The sequence below is a fragment of the Leptonychotes weddellii genome, chromosome 13 (genome assembly GCF_054177405.1).
Source record: "Leptonychotes weddellii isolate Sample4059 chromosome 13, ASM5417740v2, whole genome shotgun sequence".
In the NCBI taxonomy this organism is placed as follows: domain Eukaryota; kingdom Metazoa; phylum Chordata; class Mammalia; order Carnivora; family Phocidae; genus Leptonychotes; species Leptonychotes weddellii.
This window is the reverse complement of record NC_138381.1, coordinates 73,759,150-73,782,327: the sequence shown is the minus strand read 5'-3', so window position 1 is coordinate 73,782,327 and position 23,178 is coordinate 73,759,150. Positions and strand designations below refer to the sequence as shown.

General features: G+C 43.2%; 1 protein-coding gene across 10 annotated transcripts in view; it reads right to left on the bottom strand.

Moving 5' to 3' along the window:
- Window positions 1-12,338, bottom strand: part of ATXN2 (ataxin 2) — a 117,407-nt gene extending 105,069 nt beyond the window's left edge. For 6 of the 10 annotated variants that reach the window (XM_031030645.2, XM_031030649.2, XM_031030647.2 and 3 more), the window contains exon 1: window positions 11,842-12,337. In XM_031030645.2, coding sequence (XP_030886505.2) covers window positions 11,842-12,044 — 203 coding nt within the window. In that variant the 5' untranslated portion in view covers window positions 12,045-12,337. The other 4 variants (XM_031030652.2, XM_081802227.1, XM_081802228.1 and 1 more) reach the window with 3 other exon arrangements.
- Between the last annotated feature and the right edge of the window lie 10,840 nt (window positions 12,339-23,178).

The window sequence follows — 23,178 nt, the reverse complement described above, 5'->3', positions numbered from 1 at the left end:
CCTCTCCCACTCCCCCTGCTTGTGTTCCTGCTCTCGCTATGTCTCTCTGTCAAAAAAAATAAATGAAAAAATCTTTAAAAAAAAATAAATAAATAAACTAAGTTTAAACACAGAGAATTTAAAAACAGGAATGGCTGACTATGAAATGACCATAAATAACGCAAATTTAAAAAAAAAACCCAAAAACAAAAACCCCACCTACCCATCTATTGGTAGAGTTAACCTGCTTTTGTTCTGGGGAGTAGTTATGTTCCTGAGTTCATTCTAAAGAGAAGTTTGTAAAGGGAGAAGCTGCTGCACTTAAATATAAGGCACTATGCATTCAATACCACGGAAATGATCCTGCTGAAAACCACATCAGCACAGGAGAAACCAAGGTAAATATGGGGAGATATGCAAGAGAAGATGTGAGCTAAGCCATTAAAGACCTATGTTTAAGAGGATGAGAGGACTACATTGGCATAATTTGATTTATGCTGGAGAATAAATACAGTGTGCACAATCTGCAGAGGGACTTGGCGATCAGGCCAAATAGTCTGGATTCAATCCAGCTAGTAATGAGAGCCTCTAAAAGTTTCTCAGTAGAGAGGTGGCAAATGAAAGATGTTTGGGGGGCATTCTTATGACTATGGAGTATGGAAGAAGTTATCTGGACATGGAGAGACCAACCAGGTTATCTGCTGACTGGAGGGAAGCTTGCTAGGCTCCAGTCAGCAGATAACCTCCGGTGCCCATGATATAAAGACTCACCTCACCTCCTCTATCCACATTTCCTCCTTAAGGCCAAATGAAATCTCAGAATCCTCCACAAAGGGTGCCTGGGCGGCTCAGTCAGTTAAGCATCCGCCTTCGGCTCAGGTCATAATCCCAAGGTCTTGGGATCAAGTCCCAAGTCGGGCTCCCTGCTCCATAGGGAGTCTGCTCCCTCCACCCCTCCTCCCACTCGTTCTCTCAATCTCTCTCTCAAATAAATCATTAAAAAAAAAAAAATCCTCTACATAACACTCCAGTCAATCAGAATTGGCATATAAGGTAAAACCTACTCGCCATGTAGGATGAGTATCAGAAATGGATAGTCACAGAAGAAAGGAAAAGAATCCCTGGCAGAAAACAGTACAGGAACTTCATTTAAAAGAACTAAAGAGTGCACCTGGGTGGCTCAGTTAAGCGTCCGAATCTTGGTTTCAGCTCAGGTCATGCTTTTGGGGTCCTGGGATCAAGCTCCAAGTCAGGTCAGGCTCTGCACAGAGTATGCTTGGTATTCTCTCTCTCCCTCTGCTCCTCCCCCCTCCACACACACACTCTCAAATAAATACATCTTAAAAAAAAAAAGGGGGGGGAACTGAAGACACACTTTCACTTGAAACGTGACGAAACAAAAGAGAGCAAAAGTAGAGTAGAGCCTTTGCTAACTCAGAACACTTTAGAAATGATTTTTTCTGGATAGGTGATTCTTCTCAAGATTACTGAATAAACACCAAATTTTTAAAACGAGTCAGGAAATATATTAGGGACGCCTGGGTGGCCCAGTCGGTTAAGTTCTGTCTTCAGATCGAGTCGTGATCCTGGGGCCCTGGGATGGAGCCCCGCATCAGGCTCCATCGGCAAAGAGCCTGCTTCTCCCTCTTCCTCTACTCGCCCATTCCATGCACACATGCTCTCTCTCTCTAATAAAATCTTTTAAAAACTATGTTATATTAGTATCACTATATTGTACACCTGAAACTAATATTACACTGTAGGTTAACTGGACTTTAAATTTTTAAAAATGCTATCCTAGAAAGAAAAGGGAACAAGATTCTAAAGCCAGCTATGCAGCCAATGATGAGAGAACTCTGGCAAATAAGCTCTGTGGCCTTGGTTTCCTCACCTGTAAAGAAAAATGAGAACTAAAAATCCACCACAGCTACTTTCCAACTCCGAATCTGCATGACTCTAAAATAGTGAGTGCTTACTATGTACCAAGAAAAATTCAGTATCTCACTATTTAAAGAAGGTAGTTTCTCCTTTTCTTTTTTTTTTAAGATTTTATTTATTTATTTGATAGAAAGAGAGCACAAGTAGGCAGAGCGGCAGGTAGAGGGAGAAGCAGGCTCTCTGCTGAGCAGGGAGCCTGACATGGGGCTCAATCCCAGGACGCCGGGATCATGACCCGAGCCAAAGGCAGCTGCATAACTCACGGAGCCACCCAGGCGCCCCTATTTTCTCCTTTTTTAAAAAGACTTAATTGGGGCACCTGGGTGGCTCCGTCAGTTAAGCAGCTGCCTTCGGCTCGGGTCATGATCCCAGGACCCTGGGATCAAGCCCTGCATCAGGCTCTCCACTGAGCAGGGAGCCTGCTTCTCCCTCTACATGCCGCTCCCCTTGCTTGTTCTCGCTGTCAAATAAATAAAATCTTTATTTAAAAAACAGGGGCGCCTGGGTGGCTCAGTCGGTTAAGGGTCTGCCTTCAGCTCAGGTCATGATCCCAGGGTCCTGGGATCGAGCCCCATGTTGGGCTCCCTGCTCAGCGGAGAGCGTGCTTCTCCCTCTCCCTGCTGCTCTGCCTACTTGCGCGCTCTGTCAAATAAATAAATAAATAAATCTTTAAAAAAAATTTTTTTTTAAATAAAAAGATTTAATTTTTGGAGAGTGAAAGAGAACACGTGCACAGGCACACGTAAACCTGAGTCGGGCAGGGCAGAGGGAGAGAGAATCTCAAGTCCGCTCCCTGGTGAGCATGCAGCCCGAGAGCAGGGGGAACACAGACATGGGACTCAAGACTTGATCCCAGAACCCTGAGATCATGACCTGAGCTGAAACCAAGAGTTGAACACTCAACTAACCGAGGCACCCAGGTGCCCCTTCTCCTTTTAACAGATAAAAAAACTGAGCCTAAGAGTGAGTGACCTGCCACAATTATTCAAACAGCTCACCACTTCCTAAGTGCCAATGACTGAACAGATTGGGACACAGCAGTAAACAAAATCAAGTTTCTGCCCTCACAGGGCTTAAATTTTGGTTACCAAGGGGTGAACCCTGATTCTAGCCTAGACTGGGGTTACCAGATAAAATAAAGGATGCCCCATTAAATCTGAATTTCAAATAAATGAATAATTTTGTTCCATGCAATTTGGGGCATATTCATACTTTAGTATTAGTCACTGCTGATCAGAAATTCAAGTTCAGCTGGGCATCCCGTATTTTTATTTACTAATCTGGCAACCCTAGCAGACACTTAACTGTAAAACCCTTCCTCAATCCTTTTCCTGCAGCTCGGTGCCTCTAAATCAGTGACTTTCACTACATCAACAAAATATTACAGGGGCGCCTGGGTGGCTCAGTGGTTGAGCGTCTGCCTTCGGCTCGGGTCATGATCTCAGGGTCCTGGGATCAAGCCCCGCATTGGGCTCCCCGCTCGGCGGGAAGCCTGCTTCTCCCTCTCCCACTCCCTCTGCATGTGTTCCCTCTCTCGTCAAATAAATAAATAAAATCTTAAAAAAAAATTACAGTTTGCATCACAACACAGTATATATACGTTGACTCAAACAGTTCTTTAAAACAATTCTTACTTCTACCAATGCAATGCATTCCAGTATCTTCTATCCTTTTTCATTTTGATTTTTACAATTAAGAGGTCATGACCTATAGTTTGAAAAATACTTCTTTGAAAAATATGAAAAAAAACTGACCTCTGTGTTGAGTCGCTATTATGAGCACATCAACTAACTGTATTTATTGTGCTATACGACAGTACTGCCTCGGGTCTACTAAGGCACACAGCTACAACCTGAGAGTCAAATGGTGTACTTTGAGTTCTTACGTCTGTTTTTGTAATTCTCCATTCTCTTAACTTTCTGTCACGCTATTAGTATTTCTAATTGCTATCGGTATGTTTGCCTCTAAATGTTTTACCTTTCTGGGGCACCTGGGTGGCTTAGTCGGTTAAGCATCTGACTCTTGATTTCGGCTCAGGTCACGATCTCAGGGTCGTGAGATCCAGCCCTGTGACAGGTTCCGCACTCAGCACAGAGTCTGCTTGTCCCTCTCCCTCTCTCTCACGCTCTCGCTCTCTCTCAAATAAACTCTTTAAAAAATAAGTAAATAAAAGTTTTACTTTTCTATTGCTGGCAATCTGTAAATCAAAAATGCAAGCTATGTAAAATCATGTGTAAAGTAAAAAGCAAATAAACTCTGAAAGAGGCTCTGAAGAGCTCCCCCTTTCTGTAATCTACACAAACTTCAGTGTAAAAACCACAGGTCTTTACCTAATTTCCAAGTGTGTTTCAGGAATGAACACAGGTAATTACTCCACAGAAATGATTTTTGAGCCCCAAAAGAAAAATGTACAATCTGATTCAAAACTAGCCTTTTCCTTCTTTTTAAACTAAAACTATAATCAAGATTAATTTTGACTATTTACAAGATTACCCCTAAGAATACTGTTTAACAATTCATAAAACCAGTAAGAACATAAAGTGGCAATCAAAAATATTTAACCACTGACAAAACTGTTAGATAAAGGCTCTCAAAGTAATACTTTCAAGTACAATACTCTAAAGTTCTTATATACTTATAAAAATCAGCCACATTCATTTATAATTACATCACAGACAAATTTCATACCACAAACTGATGGGATTTACAAAGAAGCCATTATAGAATGCCATTTTATCCAGTTCCCAAAATGCAGTTAGCTATTAATCATGGCATGAAATTGCTATTTTATAGCCACTTCAAGGCTCGTAATATAAGCAATCTACATTAGAATATTTTTAAATTAAAAGGAATTTCTGATTTTCACATGACAACAACTGCAAATAATTTTCAGCAAATAAAATCTAAGGTTTGTAGTTGCGGCAAATTTTCATAAGCAACCCCAGATTCATAACAACACTAATTTTTAAAAATAATAAAACCAAGGACTTAACATTTAAGTAGATTTCATGCCACATATGTAAAAAATTACATGAATCTTCCAAAAAGATAAAGAACTGGAGCTCCTATTTTACTGAGCCAAACTTCAATGTTACAAAAAGATATCCTGAAGGTCAAGGGCTGTCTGTGGTTGTTGTATTCTTTAAAATACACAGCATAATCTTGTTTATGTCTATGTCTGTATTTATTTAAAGAGAGGAATATAATAAAATTCTACAAATAAGTTGCTTTGGGCAAGTCCCCTAACTTCTCAAAGCTTAGGGTTTTTTCCCTTCTATTTTAAGGTAAGATTTTGTTATTTCTTCCTGCTCTAAAATTCTACAGTTTTAAGGGGAAAATATTTTAAAAGACAATATATACTCTTGAAGCCGAAACCGTATATACCATATGATTCCATTTTGTTTATTCTTTGTATGTTCACAAAGAGTCTGAAAAGATGAGCTCTAAACTTCCAACAGTAGTTATGTCAAAGGAAAGACTGTGGGTGATTTTAAAGGAGTTTTGGCTTTGCTTTTTGATTCTCTGTACTCTTTTCTCCAGTGAGTATTTAAAACTCACTGTTTTTCAAATTATGAGACAGAACTTTCATATATAAGTGAGGCAGTACCTGTACAAAGACTATTTCTCTACTAATTTTTTTTATTTTTAAAAAAGATTTATTTTTGCATGAGAGAGAGCGCGCACACAAGCGGGGGCAGGGGCAGAGGGAGAAGCAGGCTCCCCGCGGGAGGAAGGAGCCGGATGCAGGGCTCGATCCCAGGACCATGGGATCATGACCTGAGCCGAAGGCAGATGCTTAACCAATTGAGCCACCCAGGCACCCTCTCTATTAATTTCAAGAATAAATCTGTTGAGTCAACATGGATGGACTTAGAGGGTATTATGCTAAAGTGAAAATAAGTCAGACTGAGAAAGACAAATACCATATGATTCCACTCTTACATGAAATCTTTAAAAAAATGAATAAACAAAAAGCAGAATCAGAACTATAAATACAGAGAACAAACTGATGGTTGCGGAGGGTAGGGGAGCAAGACAGGTGAAGGCAAGAGGGAGATAAAGTCAGTCACTGGAATACAAAGTAGAGCATAAGGAATACAATCAATATGTTAATAGTGATGTAATGGGACAGATGATAGCTGTACTTGTGGTAAACATAGCATAATGCATAAAGTTGTCCAATCACTAAGTTCTACACCTCAAACTAATGTAATATTATATGTCAACTATACTCAACTATAATAAAAAAAATAAGAAAGTTCAAAAAAAAAAGAGGAAGAAGAAGAAATCTGTTCTGGACACTGGTTCAAGTACATCTCTTATCTCCATTATACTACAGGCAGCTTAAGATCCGCTGAAGATCCACAACCACATTCTATACATATCTTCGTGTCACAAAGCCCGAAATCTTTTACATATATATATATATATATGTATATATATATATATGAGACATAAAAATCTCTTGAATTAATTGGTGTTTTAAATAACAGGAATGTGGTTTATGACACCACTGCCTACAAAACTGCGTATCTGCGTTGTCTGGCAAGGACCTCAATGGAGACTACTACTATTCTACATAGAACATTTACCTTCAAAAGCAGAAGAAATGCTTTTTGAGTAGAAAAATATACTTTAAGGATATCAAAAAACACATTAAGATACAGCTCAACCTATCATAAGTAATGCTAGTAAAGGTTACACGTTCAAAAGTGCCTACATTACAGATTCCAGATTTAGATGCTACAAACTTTCAAAAGCTTGATACCAGCTTCACATTCACTGATAAGTAAACTTTCTCATAAAAACATCTCTATTTTTTGAAGTCTAACATCTAAGCAGGCAAAAAGACCTCAAGAAGAAAGAGCACTTTTATTTTAGACACTCTTGCTGAAATATGAAAAGACCACTATATTGACCTCTTAAAATCGCAGTATGGTAACAGTCATAAATGACCCAGATGTGCTTCAAAAACAAAACAAAAACAAGTGCTTTCACTTGAAAAGACATAGTAGCAGGTAGGCCTGTTAATAAACTATTTATATTGCAGCTGAAGTTATCATAATCATTTGAAATAGCTACAAAAAAACAGGGTTTTGTTCAGGCTCAACTCTTTATATATCAAAACACTATCCCTAACTATCCAAAATAGAAAATTACAACTCCAGGGAAAAAATCTACTAAAAACTTAAAATCCATTTCAAGGTATAAAAACGCAGGGGTGAAAGTAAATTCTAACACAGCTGTAGCTACACAGAACAACAACAAAAAATTAGATCCTCTTTTAAGTCCAAACATATGGCTATAAAATAGCTATGAGTTAACATCCCCTGTGTAAAATCTGTAAAATTATAACTGTCTAATTAGATATGGAAAATACAAACTTACATTTAACCAAAAAAGGAACACCATGACTGACACCATTAATGTTTTGACTTTTCAAAATGCAAAATCTTTAAGCAACTACAGGATTACTTTTTTGACAAAGATTTGATGTAGGTTTTTGCCCAATCCAAAAAAGCCTATCTTCTCTAGGTATTTAGGATAAAAATTAAGTCAATTAGGTTAAAATATAAGCCCATTAGAAAAACAAAAATGTACAGCTTTTAATAGCCATCTACAGCTTACCTCTGATGACCTCAATGTCAATTAACTTTTTTGGTCCAACTACAAATGTGGTTATATATCAATACCCACATAAAAGAATAAATTAACAAAGGATGATACAGTTTAAACCTTCTAAATCACTAATGGGACCATATGACTAATTAATCTAGAAAAAAGCAAATGGCCAACCTACCTCACCATCAAAACTTTGCTCAAATGTTACCTCCTCAAAGAAGCCTCCCCAACCCATTTAAAATTGTAACCCATTCCCTTCCCCCACATTCCCATATTATACCCTTAATCTGCTTTCCTCTAATCCCACAGCTCTTACCTAATATTATATACAGTTTGCTAATTTTACAAAAGATTTTTATTCATTTGACAGAGAGAGACAACGAGAGAGGGAACACAAGCAGGAGTGGGAGAGGGAGAAGGAAGCTTCCCGCCGAGCAGGGAGCCCGATGCAGGGCTCAATCCCAGGGGATCCCAGCACCCTGGGATCATGACCTGAGCCGAAGGCAGACGCTTAACGACTGAGCCACCCAGGAGCCCCTACAGTTTGCTAATTTAATGTCTCATTTACTGTCTGGTTCATCATGTTAGAATGGAAACACCAGGAAAGCAGCTATCTTTGTTTTATTCATTCGTATATCCCAAGCACTTGTAACTGCCTGTACATAGATTTTCAATAAATCTATATGCTCAATGGTGTCAATGTTTTAAGCTCTTCTAGAAGATTTAATTTAAAGACATGTCTCACAGATATTTAAATGAAAACTTACACTAAATTGCAGCATAATTTCCAAGTTGCAATGCCTTAAGAGAAAGAAGCAGTAGAAGTACTAAGCTGAAAATGACTAAAATAAGAAGTTTTTGCTCACATTTAATCCGGTATCCAAAGAAATTCTAATGTATTATTTCAGATTAGGAATGGGTAACAGAATGGGTAAACCCGTTATTTTTTTTAAACAGGAAAGGGAAGAGATATGGGTTAACCAGTGATAATTCCTAACAGTGCCATGAAATTACATAAAGTTAAAAAAATGACTTGGTCACAGGCTAACAGCTAATAAAAAATACCTTTAGATGAATGAGGGAGATTAACAACAACAACAAAAGTTTCAGAACAAGTTTCTCAGGACTTCCATTCCTCTACTTAGCAGAAGTATGAGCACAATAGTTAAACCATGTATCCTCATTAGTGTTAACAGTTACTGTTTTCAAAGCATCTTCCCTTATATTATTTCATTAAGTCCTCAGAGAAACCAAATTCAAACTCAAGTATAAATAATCAGGTAGCTAACAAAAGCACTTAATAATGTATTCACTTGACAGTAAGTGCAACTTTTCCCTTGAAAATCCCCCCCAGTGTTTGACAAAGAAACCATTCTATAGAAGAGCCACCTTCTTGGCAATGGAAACTAATACAAGTCTTCTGAAGAGTAATATGGCACAGCTAGCAAGAGCCATAAAAACCTTGGAAGCCCTTTGACCCAGTAAAACCACTCCTGAGAACTTTCTCTAAGGCAATAATTAGACTAAAGCCAAAAGCTATTAGTATAAAGATGTTTACTGCACCACTATCTGTAACAGTAAAGATGTGGAAACCCAAATCCCAACAATAATTGAATGGTTAACCAAAAACCTAAAACATATTTATAATACAATGCTAAACAGCAAAAAACAACACAAAAATACACAATTAAAGCTACATAAAAATGAAAAAGTAAAAGGCAAAAATAAGATTTTGATTAATAGACTTTAATATTATGGGTATCTTGTTCTAAGAGAAAAGTCACCTTTTAAAACATATACGATAATTTAAGGCAGAATAAATTTTTGAAAGCCATGAAAAACCACTATTAAAAAAAAAGTCAAACATGATGAAATGTTGTTTAAATAAGACATGTGAATTTCTAGACTTTCAAGAATATTTTACTACCTCTAAACAATGCATTTTCTTTCTTTACCCTTGGCCTCAGGGACTTATTTTAACTGCTGATACACACAAACATATGTGAGGAGATTCTAGAAATTATAACCAGTTTACAAAGAACCCAGTAGCAGTGGTTCAAAATCCAAAGGAACTCTACAAGTACATTAAAGATCTTTATAAGAATAAAAGTACACATTATATGAATCCAATGAACAGAACTTCACACATCTATCAAAAAGAACAAGGGCCAGAATTTATGTCTCAAATGAAAGAACTTAAAGCAAGGAAGAATTTAAATTAACCTTAAATGTAAAGCCTCAAAGAACAGAAAAAGACCTTTGGCACTAAAACATTCCAAATATTTTTGATCATTCAAGCCACTCTGGAACAAAATAATTTTTAAGCCTAAGGAGAGCCGCTGCAACTTAAAAGCCTAAGTTTTCATTTTTAATTATTTGAACAAGTTGAATATATCTGCCAAATTTCTATGATACCTAAGAAGAAAAATACCGTGGATTCTTTTCTATAAAACATTATGTATGTACAAAATTTGTCCATTTTTCACTGTGGATGCCACTGAAAAAGGGAAACTGAAGTTACAGAATCTTAAGTGGAAAGAGCTGGGAAAATAAGCACTTTATCTGAACTAGTTGGGGTAAGGTTAACGTTTGTGGGTGGTTCAGAGAAGGGGCAAGAGGGGAGGTAGGGTAGAAGTAAAAAACAAAAAAATGTTCGCCCTTCTCCCCTTGAAAACAGAATTCCTTAAAAATCAGCTCTGATTCATCTCGACGGGTAACTTCTCCTGCCATAAATGAAAATTCTTTGGAAACGAATCGCTGAAAACCTGTTTTCAAAAAGAAAACTCAGTGCGCGGAAAAAAAAAAAAATCCCCTTATCCCACTTTCTAAAGCCCAGGATGTCTATTTCAGGAGGACCCTCGTCATCGACTATGCCAACCCCGCCTAGGCCTAAGGGAGGCAAGGCAGTGCCGAACACGGATGGGCTCGGGGCACAGGGGAAATGGACTTGCGTGCCCTTGGTGAGCTCTGGCGGCACTCCCCAAGTTAAGGACACTGGCCACAATGGAATGGAGTCTATTGACATTTGCTGCCCCGTTTGAACACTAAGCATTTTCTTAGTTCGTGAAATACGAACTGACAACCACCACCCCACACACACACCCCCAACAGGCCTTCCCGCACAAACACACCCTCCAAAGTCAGACCCGGTTAGAGGGACAACACAGGGCCCCCAGTCCCTACCACAAACCTAGGTTTATGGGGGAAGAGGAGGAGACGACGCAAGTAAACACCCGCATTTCTGCCTTCAGGAACCCCACCACGTCTCCTGCTGCAATCCCTCTCCCCTCGAAATTTTAAAGATTGGGGCGGGGGTTGGGAAAAATGCGCAGCGTGCCCGCTCCCTGCCACCACCATCCCCCTACGTTCCCGATCTGGCCTGGACTTCTGACGCACGCCTGGGTCCGGCCCTCGCCCACCACTATTCAAAGGCGCCTTCTCCTCGGCGGCCTCGGAACAGCATTGCGGATCGGCCACCACCCGCGGCGGAGAGGCCTTGCGGGGGAAGGAGGGAGGCCGGGAGGGGGCCGGGCACTCCCCAGCCCTTCCTCAGGTGGGGGAGGGCGGAACGCTGCGGGAGACTCTGCACAGAGCCCGACGATTCCAGGAGTTCTGGAGCCCCCGACGCCGCCTCAGATTTAAATGGGGAGGGGAGCGGGGGCCCACTGCCCACCCACCTCAATCCGGTTCTTCGACCTTTCCCAGGGCAGGGGAATGGGGTGGTTACGCACATTAGACAGACCCTAACGATTCCAGATGAGCCCCGTGGCTGCCCCTTTAACGGACAAGGGGGACGCTGCCCTAACTTTCCCCCTCCCTCGTTATTCCCCAAAGGGGGAGTTGGCAAGTTTCGGGAGACTGACCAAAACCTAAAGACCATTTCACGTTAATATTTAAACTGGGGGGGGGGGGAGGCGCTGCCCAAGCATCCCCTCCATGTTGGAGTTAAAGGAGGAACAGGGGCTGACAATTGGTGAAACCTGTGAATCCCTCCCGAACACTTAAATGGAGAGGGGGAGGCTGCCCAGTCCTTCCATCTTGACCGTTTGGGGGAGGGGGTGGCGATGTTGCGGGAGGCTGGACACGACCTGACATTCCTGGAGGGATCCCGCAAGGCCCCCCACCCAAACCCCCGGGCTCTAGAGGAGAGCGGGAGCCCCACCCCCACTGCGGGCCCCTAGCCCACCCCACCAAGCCAGGCCGGTCACAGGGCGGGGACGACGGTGTGGGCCGCGGGGGAGGGGACGCGAGGCCTGAGCTCGTCCAGGCCTGGAGCGGAGGGGGCTGGGGCGAGACACCCACCTGCCCAGGCCGGGCCGCCCGCCGCCTGCGCTCGCCGCCGCCGCCGCCGAGGAAGAGGAAGCCACGGCCGAGGACGATGAGACTGAGGACGGCGACGGCGCGGCGGCAGGCGACGTGAGAAGGCCGCCGCTGCCGCCGGGTTTACGGGCATTGGCGGCCGCGGGCGGCTGCTGCTGCTGCTGTTGCTGAGGCTTCAGCGACATGGTGAGGGGCCCATACACCGGCCCGCACGCCGGGCGGGGACAGCCGGGAGCCGGGCGCGCCGAGGAGACGCCGGAGCGCGGCGGGGACGCACGGGCGCCGAGCGGGGAGGCGCGGGATGGCGCGGCCGGGGGGGTGCCCGGGCCGGCGAGGGGGAGAAGGAGGACGACGAAGGGGCGGGGAGGCCCGCCGAAACCGTGGAGCCGCCGGGAGCCGGGCAGGGACGCGCCGCCGCCGTTGCCGTTGCTACCAAAACAGTCTGAGGCGGAGGGAGGCGAGCGCTGCCCGGAGGGAGGGGGGCCGGGGCCGGGCGGGGGAGGGGCGGCGGAGGGATACGGGCCCGAAGCCGCGCCACCGCCGCCCCGCCCGCCCCGCCGCGCCGGCCGCGGGAGCGAGCGCCGCCCGGGCCACCTGGCCGCGACGAAGCGGCGTGGCTCGATGGCCGCTGCGGGGCTCCGAGGAGCTGCGACCGCCGAGCGCATCGGGGGTCGGGCACACACAGGCGCCGCGTGGCGATGCCGGGTGGGCGCGGTGGTGCGGTACGGGGACTCTTTACCGGAAGTCGGAAGGGTCGGACGGAAGCAGAACGTGAGACGACCCCGGGGCCGGGAGGGACACGTGAGGAGCGGGCGCCGCGCTGGGCTGCGTTCGCGGGGGTCGGGTGAGGGCCCGGCCGGCGGCCCTGCCCGGATCCGCCCTCCTCGAGGCGGATCTGCCCTTCGGGAGGGCGTGTCTGTCTTCGCCCTCAGGGCCGGCCTAGTCTAGAGGACGGGAGGGAAGTGTTTCTTCCCCGCCCCCCAGTAATCCTTCGGCGTCCTCAGACTACTGGGAGAGTGCGTGTTTACCCCCACCTGATGCAACCTCGAACGTGGACTGCGAGGCCCTTCAGGGCGGAGATTCTGTCTTGCTACGTAAGAAGCATCTAGAACACAAGCATCCCATAGTTGTCTTTGTATCCGCAGCACCTGGCACACAGTAGGCTCCCACCGCGTCACTGGATGTCTAAAATAAAGGCAGTCCTTTTCTTCCCTGCCAAGACTAACAGTCTTGGGAGTCGAGCAACCTCCCAGGGCACCTACATCTGATTACCTTTTCCCCACTTTTTCCACCTCAGCAGCACACAGTAGCCAGAAAACTCTTTTGGGTATCTGACCTTCATTTGAACCCATTTTCCCTCACTTGAACTTCTTTTTTCCTCATTCATGAGACTCAAAAGGAAATGTACGTGATTGGTAGAGCTATGGATAATGGGGTCTCCCTTAGTGGAGACAGAACAGACCTCACAAGAATGTGTGAACTTTAGACCTTGGCCCCTTTAGAAGTTTTACTTTAACTTAGATTGCTAGCCAGCACAGTAGTCCGTTTTTTAAATATGTTGCAATTAAACTGGAAGCAAGTAGATTTTTTTTTTTGAGTGAAGAATTGAGTTTTTTGGTTTTTTTTTTTTTAAGTAAAATTACTTAAGGAAATGATTTGGGGGGGGACAATAAAATTCCCTCAATCTAACCAGAATTGTCAGATAAAGGTAAAGACATAAAAAAAACTTGGAGAATGATTAAACCACTAGTCTCCAGTAGCTAAATTGAAATTAATCTCCTAGATAGTCCAGGCAAAAACTATCATTACATTCTGCAAATAAGTGAAAAGTAGGAAATTAGCTTTATCTCCCCATCTGAGGTAAAAGGTTGAGAAGAAAAAGTATTATTTTAAACCAACAGTTGCAAAATCCTTTAAAATTTAACCCAAAGGAAATTGAGATTAAAAAACCAGATGAGAGGGGCGCCTGGGTATCTCAGTCTATTAAGCCTCAGCCTTCAGCTCAGGTCATGATCACAGGGTGGTGGGATAGAGGCCTGCATGGGGCTTCCTGCTCAGCCAAGAGTGAGAACCCTTTCCCTCTCCCTCTGCCCCTACCCACTTCGTTCTCTCCCTGTCTCTCAAATAAATAAATAAAATCTTTAAAAAAAAAGAAGATGGACCATAATAGAAATACAACCAACTTTCTCTGGTTTGATGATTTGATAGTTAACCATATCTGGACCCATGATCCCATCAATCTTAGCACCAAACTGTAGACAGGTGGGAGATAAAAGAGAAGAGGAATAAGAAAACCTGAAGCTGACAGCTGAACTTGATTTCATTTAGGCTGAGAAAGTTTTTACCCACTATCATTTAAAATATATTTAATAATTTATTGATTTATAATTTACATATTATAAAATTTACCCATTTTTGTATACAATTCAGTGATTCTCAGTGAATTCACAGCTATGCAACCGTCACCATTAATTTCAGAACATTGCCATCACCCTAAAAGGATCCTTATACCCATTTGTAGTTACTCCTGGTTCCCATTCTCAGCCCCAGCAACCACTAATCTATTTTCAATGGATTTATCTATTGTAGATATTTCATATACATGGAATCTAACAATAGGTGGTCTCTGCCTTCTCTCACTTGGCATATGTTAATGTTTTGGTGGTTTATTTATGTCATAGCATGTATCAATATTTCATTACTTCTTATCACTGAGTAGTATTCCATTGTATGGATATATCACATTTTGTGTATCTACTCACCAGTTGGTGGGCCTTTAGATTGTTTCAAGTTTGGAGCTATTATGAATAATGCTGCTATGAATGTTTCTGTAAACTATGTCCTCATGTGGATATATGTTTTCATTTCTCTTGAGCGGATGCCTAGTAATGGAATGTTGGGCTGGTATGGTAAATTTATATTTAACTTTTTAAAGATACTATCAGGGCGCCTGAGTGGCTCAGATGGTTAAGTGTCTGTCTTCAGCTCAGGTCATGATCTCTAGATCCTGGGATTGAGCCCCATGTTGGGCTCCCAGCTCAGCGGGGAGTCTGCTTCTCCCTCTCCCTTGCCCTCTGCCTCTCCCCCTGCTTGTGCTCCCTCTCTCTCAAATGAATAAATAAAATCTTTTTTTTTTAAGATTTTTATTTGTCAGAGAGAGAAAGAGCACAAGCAGGGGGAGCAGCAGGCAGAGTGAGAGGGAGAAGCAGGCTTCCCGCTAAGTAAGGAGCCCAATGTGGGACTCCATCCCAGGACCCTAGTATCATGACCCGAGCCGAGGGCAGATGCTTAATCGACTGAGCCAGCCAGGCATCCCTGAATAAATAAGATCTTAAAAAAAGATACCATCAAACTCTTTTCTAAAGTGACTGCCATTTTACATCCATACCTGGAATGTTTGAGGGTTTATCATTAAAATTTCTGCTTTTATATTAAAATGGAAACCAAGAGAACCTTTACCGTGGAGTCTAGTCTATATACACACCCTTTTTTCCTTTGTCCAAGGAAGATCACCACCCAAAACCAAGAAATATGTTTTATTGCAAACCCTTCGCTTCCATTCTAGACATATAAAGATGTGGCTATTTAACAGCAACTGTGACATCAGAGTGCTCTAGCTTTAAATGTAAACATCAGGATAATGCCCCTTAAGACAAAGTGGTGTGTGGAGTGCCTGGGTGGCTCAGTTGGTTAAGCCTCCAGTTCTTGATTTCAGCTCGGGTCATGATCTGAGGATCCTGGGATCGAGCCCTGCATCGCATCAGGTTCTGCACTCAGCGGGGAGTCTGCTTGAGATTCTCTCCCTCTGCCCCTCTCCCCACTCACATACACACATTTCGAGCTCGCTCACACTCTCTCTCTTTAAAATAAATCAATCTTTTTTTTTTTTTAATGGTGTGGTAGGCAGCCTGTAAGACCACCCATGTGGGGGCACCTGGGTGGCTCAGTCAGTTAAGCATCTGCCATCGGCTTGGGTCATGATCTCAGGGTCCTGGGATCCAGCCCCGCATCGGGCTCCCTGCTCAGCAGGAAGTCGGCTTTTCCCTCTCCCTCTGCCTTCCCCGCCCACCCCCCCACCCACTTGTGCTCTCTCTTTCAAATAAATAAATAAAATCTTAAAAGAAAAAAAAAAAGACCACCCCATGTGATCCTGTTCTCCTGGTGGTCAGACCCAGTGAAATTCCCACCAATTGAATATGAGCTGGACCTAGTGGCTTCCTTCCAAAAAAAGTTTGAAAAACTCATGGGTTTTCACTTCCAAGATTAGGTTATAAAAAGACTGTGGCTTTTATTTTGGACTGCCTTCTCTCACTCACTTGTTTGAAGGAAGCTAGCTGCCATGGCAAGGAATTGTCCACAGCACAGCAGTGAAGACCTGATGGCTGTCAACAGCCATGTGGGTGAGCTTGGAAATGACTCATCTCCCAGTCAAGGCTTGAAGTGGCTGCAGCCTCCATCAGAGGACCTTAATAGGCTTTGTTAGAGCCCCTGAGCTAGAGATGCTGGACTTAGCCACACCAGATTCCCAGCCCTTTCAATCAGTTTCAAATTGTTTCAATCAGTAAGTTCTGGGTTAATTTGTCATGCAGCAAAAGACAACAATACAGATGAACCAAAAAGTGCATTTCCTATGATTTACACGTGCATTCAGAATTCTTTAAAGGGGCACCCGGCTGGCTTGATTGGTGGAGCATGTGACTCCTATCTTGGGGTTGAGTTCAAGCTCCACGTTTGGTGTAGAGATTAAAGATAAAATCTTTAAGGGATGCCTGGGTGGCTCAGTGGGTTAAGTGTCTGCCTTGGGCTCAGGTTGTGATCCCGGGGGGTCCTGCTCAGTGGGGAGTCTGCTCCCACTTCTCTGCCCCTTCCCCCACTTGAGCTCTCTCATTCTCTCTCTCTCAAATAAATAAAATCTTTTTTTAAAAAAAGATAAAATCGGGCACCTGGGTGGCTCAGATGGTTAAGCGTCTGCCTTCGGCTCAGGTCACAATCCCAGGGTCCTGGGATCAAGTCCTGCATCAGGCTCCCTGCTCCTTGGGAGCCTGCTTCTCCCTCTGCCTCTCTCTCTCTCTCTCTCTCATGAATAAATAAAATCTTAAAAATAAATAAATAAATAAGATAAAATCTTTAAAATTAAAAGAAAAGAATGCTTTAAAGACAAATGCTGAAATCAGAAATATTATATCCAATAGAATTTAAATTTTTGAATGCTTCCTAAATGATTTTTAGGCAGCCATTTAAACCAAATCAACAAGTGTCACTGGCGAGTTGTCATCAAAGGCAATGAAGAACATTGTTCTGAAAGAGTTCTGACACTGAGAAATATTGCTAAGATTTAAATTTCAAAAATAGTTGTGGCCATTTCAAACACGATTTCAGAAATGAAGAAAGTGTCAAATGAGGAAGCATACAGAGACTTTCAAACTTGGGAGCCTAGTCCTGTGAATTCCACACTTGCTTTCTGATTTTCAATGACCCTTCAGCGAGCCGCATGACCCTATAATTTTTATCCCTTCAATGATTCATCAAGTCTGAGGATTTGGGGCTGAAAAACGGATGCAGCCGCGCAAAGCCGAAATGCAAAGGGTGATTTGCTATCTCTCAGTACGGCAGCACACATCAGATGATCCAGTATTTCCAGCAATTCGTTTTTCTCCAATCATTTCTTTTCAACTGTCTTCATTTGATCATGTTTAATGTATGATGACACATTATTCACTCAATACTCTTGATTTCACTTTCAAAAGCACGAAAATTAATTCAAATCAAAACTCACATGCACCCCCCCCAAAATCCATCCTCTTCAAGTTTTTGCATAGATCAATCCTCATTTAAAAAAAAAGAGCAGATGTAATTTCAAAAATAGGACCATGGCTAATTAAACCAGTGTTTTTTTCTAACCATGGTTACTCAGAATTCTTAGAGGCTAATCTATTTGTAGACACTCCAGGAATCCCAAAAGACTACAAGCAATAAAAAAAGAAACCGTGTATGGTGTGGAGCCCTTCCAGGAGGGCATTATTTATACACCTTGTGTGCAAAGTAACAACTTTCCCATAGGTTTGAAAAAACCTGGGTGGGGGTGGTCGTGGCAAAATAATAGGAAACAACAGCCGCATTATCTGAAAAGCTTTTAAATGAGCCTTTCCTCCACACAAGCACGCTTCTGGTTGTTAAGTTGCTCATTTTGTTTTACCTTGTGGGACAGAATAATGATGCGGTGACATTATTCATGAAGCAAAAGCTGATGCCAGCTGAAATAGACACAGAAGAAAGAATTCTTTATTTTTCATTGGAAATGCTTGTGCTGTGCAGAGCCAGAAATTTAAAGAAACGCGGCCTTTTGTTTTTCCTCATTCTCTCTTTTTGTTTTCACTCGCCCCCCATTTTGGGTGAATTTTGTGGGCAGCCTGTTGTTTCAGGGGCCACGGATTTATGGAAAGCCAGAGATTTGAAGCAGGCACCATGTGGAGAATGCAGGAGGGGATTTAAAATGGATGTGCGCATCGCTAGTGATGGCTCAAGTGGCCATTAGCATGGGATGGTGTTGCGTTTGCTACAAGATACTGGGTACCCTACGGTGGAACCCCCAGAGGGATCAGACTATAATTAATACTGGCATTGCTGACCTATCATCTTAGAAGAAGGACTTGGAATCTTGTTCCAGAGTGGAATCAGATATGGGCTTAACAATACTCACTGTCTTGCTTAAGCCCCTATATTATCCATACTATTCCTTTTCCATAAGGTAGGCCAGGACTAGAGAATGAGAATGAAACTAATTGCAGGCCATTACTACACAGCATTCAGTATGGACCAGCTCTGTTCTAAGTGCTTTCTACATAATAACTCACTCATTTAATCCTCAAAATACCCGCTGATTCGCAATGGAAGGGGAGAATTTTGCGCTCCCCCCGCCCAGGGCACATTTGGAAATGTCTAGAGATACTGTTGGTTGTCACAACTGAAGATGCTACTGGCATCTTGTGAGTGAGGCCAGGGATGCTGCTAAACACCCACAATGCACAGGACTGCCCCCACCCCAACCACAAAGAATTATCCAGCCCCAAATGTCAATAGTGCCAGGGTTGGTTGAGAAAACCTGTATAACCCTATGAAGTAGATAGGATTATTATTCCCATGTGACAGGTGGGGAGATTGAGGCACAAAGAGGTTACGTCACTTTGCCTAAGGTCATGCTCATTAACTGTTAGAGCTAGCAAGTCCTGATTGCGGGGTCCTGGGATCAAGTCCTGCGCCGGGCTCCTTGCTCAGCAAGGAGCCTGCTTCTCCCTCTGCCTGCCGCTCCCCCTGCTTGTGCTCGCTCTCTGTCTCTCTCTCCCTCCCTCTCTCTCTAACAAATAAATAATAAAATCTTAAAAAAAAAAAAGAAAATTTATTTTACCATGTGCACATATTACCTTTTATAAAAAAAATAATAGAATGTCAAGGCATCGGTAAGAGTAACTACTGTTTATAAAACGCTTCATGGTTTACAAAGCACTTTTATTTGTAGGATTTCCTTTGGTGCTCACACCATTGTAGAGAGGGTAACACTGGAATAGAGAAGTGGCGTGAGCCACCCAAGGGCACTCACCACTAACTCCCTTACCTACTTCCCTTCCCTGTTTCCCAAAGGAAGATCAATTACTGTCCCTACCACTTTAATTTTGTTTTTTTTTTTTTCACCACAAACTGTCATTCTCAAACTCTAGCGGTAAATCCTGATTCCCACAGAAAGAGAAAAGGCCAGTTTCAGGAGCTTTTCTTACACACACACACACACACACACACAGCAGTAAATCCTGATTCTCATAGAAAGAGAAAAGGCCAGTTTCAGGAGCTTTTCTTACACACACACACACACACACATGCACACACTTCCCTTTCTGCCACCTTTGTATGGTTTTGTGTGGAAATGCTAGATCAGCCAAATAGAGGAGCCAGGGAAACAGGTGGACCCATTCACCCCCACCACCTACAGAGTTAGTCTGCAGTAGGCATTTAATAAACCCAAGCTCACTTGATTTGATAGACTCGTTCTCAGTCTATACACGTTTGCTTATTCGGGCCTGAAATGGCATATGTTTCCTATTTAGACCCGCTAATGACTACCAGCCACAGGCCAGAATGGTGGGGCCAACATCCAAGGTCACCCCCTAATGACCCAAACACTTCTAGGCAGTGAGAGGGACAACGGGACAACTAGCCTGCTTTACCCATGTGTTTCCATCGCGCATGATTGGGGCGGAGTTCACATTTACCCACAGATAAAGCTTACTTCTCTTCCAGTTAATAGCTTGTGATACAGGCATTCGGGAAAGTGCTGGTCTGGTTCATCAAAGACGCTGAAGCCAGGAAACCACAAGGGGCCTCCTGGGGAACTACTCTAGTCACCAGACTTCAGCAGGTTTGTGGAGGTGATTGCTGAGGCCCTGTGAGAGCTGGATTCGCTCTGCCGTGATCAGGACGCCTGTTCTCTTCCATTGCACACGTGGCTCATTTCTGTCCTCAGCGTGTCAACACCGGACAAGTGTTCATGCATCAAATAAGCAACGGATAGGCTTCTGGTATCCTGAAAATGACTCAGGAATCCTGTTACTGCAGTTTTTCATCTTTTTTATTTTTTTTTACAATTTATTTATTTATTTGAGAGTGTGTGTGCACATGTGCCCGTGAGTTGGGGGGGTGTGGAGGGAGAGAAACCCAAGCCAACTTGCCACTGAGCATGGAATCCGACCCAGGGCTTGATCCCACGACCCTGAGACCATGACCCGAGCAGAAACCAAGAGCCGGCCGCCTAACCGATTGAGCCACCCAGGCTCCCCTGTTACTGCAATTTCTAATAATCTCAACACGTCATTTTTTTTTTAAAGTTGTTGTAAGTTTTTTTAAGAACATCCTAAATATTTGTGTATTGGTTAGCATTTGCTGTGTAACAAACTCCCCGCAACATAGCAGCTTAAAACAACAAACTTTTTTTTTTTTCTTTAAAATTCTAAGGTTGACTGAACAATTCTTTTCTGGGCTGGCTTGATTGGAGGTGGATGGTCTAGAATCGCCTCACTGACATGTCTGGCAGTTGGCTCTGGATCAGCTGGGGATGATCAACACAACTTGGCCACATACCTCTAATCATCCTGCAGGCTGGCCTGGGCTCATTCACATGGCAGTGGTCACAAGGGCCCCAAGAGCAGCAAGAGAAGGCAAGCCCTGATACACACACGGGCACTTTTCGTGTCTCTTCTTGTGTCACATTTTCTAATGTCACATTAGTCAAAGCCAAGCCCAGATTTGAGGGGTGGGGACATAGACTCCACCTCTCGATGCAACAAGCTGCAAAATTACTTTGCAAAGGATAGGCATACAGGGAGGAAAGATTTTGTGGCCCTTTTTTGGAATCTATCACAATCAGGGATGGGGTAATAAGAAAAATCTATTTAAACTTTTTTTTCTTTCACAAGAGGACTCCCAGTATTCCAAAGAAAGCTGAGAAGCCTACCTTTAACAATATGATGACTTTCAAACCTCCAGATTCTTGATCATCTCACTCAGGACTGCTAAAAGCATCCTGATGAAAATAGCACCACATGTATTTTCTGCAAAGCTGGTTGTGATGGTTAATGTTATGTGTCAACTTGACTGGGCCATGGGATGCCCAGATATATCTGTTGAAACATTATTTCTGTGTGTGTCTGTGAGGGGGTTTCCAGAAAAGATTACCACTTGAGTTGGTAGATTGAGTAAAGCAGACTGCCCTCCCCAGTGTGTGTGGGTACCATCCAATTCATTGAGGCCCTGACTAGAACAAAAATGCAGAAGAAGGGAGAGTTCTCTGCCTGACCACTTGAGTTGGGTCATCAGTCTTCTGCCCTCAGACTCGAATCTAACACCATCAATGTTCCTTGTTCTCAGGCATTTGGACTTGGAATTGAACTACCCCATCAGCTTTCCTGGGTCTTGCAGATGGCAGATTGTGGGATTTCTGAGCCTCTATAAATACATGAGCCCATTCCTTATAATAAATCTATTTATGGATATATATATCTCCTACTGGTAATGTTTCTCTGGAGGACCCTGAGTAATACACACACACTGATTCTCCAGAAATGTAGTCATATGATCTTGGGAAAGTCATCCTCATTGTCCCTCATGCACCATGAGGGCTGCACTAGATGTTCTCAAGTTGCAAGAGAACTTTTTTTTTTTAAGATTTTTAAGGAATCTCTACATGCAACGTGGGACTCGAACCCACAACCCGGAGATCAAGAGTCACATGCTCCACTGACTAAGCCAGCCAGGTGCCGGGAAGGGAACTTTCAGAGATTATGTTGCAGGAAAATGAAAGGAGAACAGGCCACATGCTGAATGGCCTAACCCCTGCTTATAGAGATAAGATGGTTAGGCTTGGGACTGGAACTTTAGCTTTCATCCAGATTTTTGGTATGCGAGACTATGATGTTCAACTTTTCCTCCTCATAGGCCTGGTTAAACCCTTTGATCTCTTTTTTTTATTAAAGATGTTATTTATTTATTTGACAGAGAGAGACAGCGAGAGAGGGAACACAATCAGGGGGAGTGGGAGAGGGAGAAGCAGGCTTCTCATGGAGCAGGGAACCTGATGTGGGGCTCGATCCCAGTACCCTGGGATCATGACCTGAGCCGAAGGCAGACGCTTAACCAACTGAGCCACCCAGTGCCCCCTTTGATCTCATTTTTATTGGGCAACATTATTATACCACTTTACAAACACAACATTTATTCCAGCCTGACCTTAATAACCTTTCCTTTCCCCCAGGCCTTCAAGGGCATTAAAGGTCAGCAGAATACTCAACAATGCTAGATGTAAAAAGGGGAAAAGCAGACAGTAGGTTCTTGATAATGTCCAAACACATGAAGGCCAAGAAAGGAGGAAGGAGAGGGAGAATGAAAGCAAATGAAGGAAAAGAATCTGTTAATTTAGCACTTTTCCTTGGACTATTCTTTTAACAGCTTTATTGAGAGCTAATTCCCATCCTCTGTAATTCACCTATTTCAAATGTGTGCAATTCAGTAGTTTTTAGTATATTTGCAGAGTTGTGCAACCGTCACCACAGTAAAATTTTAGAACATTCCATCATCCCAGAAGGAAATCCCATAACCATTGGCAATCAATCCCCATTCCCCCTTCCTCAGCCCCTGACAACCACTAATCTATTTTCTGCCACTTGGGCTATTTCTTTTTCTTGTGGCAAAATATACACAACATAAAATTTACCATTGTAACCATTTTTAAGTGTGCAGTTCAGTGGCATCAAGTACATTCACATTGTTGGGCAG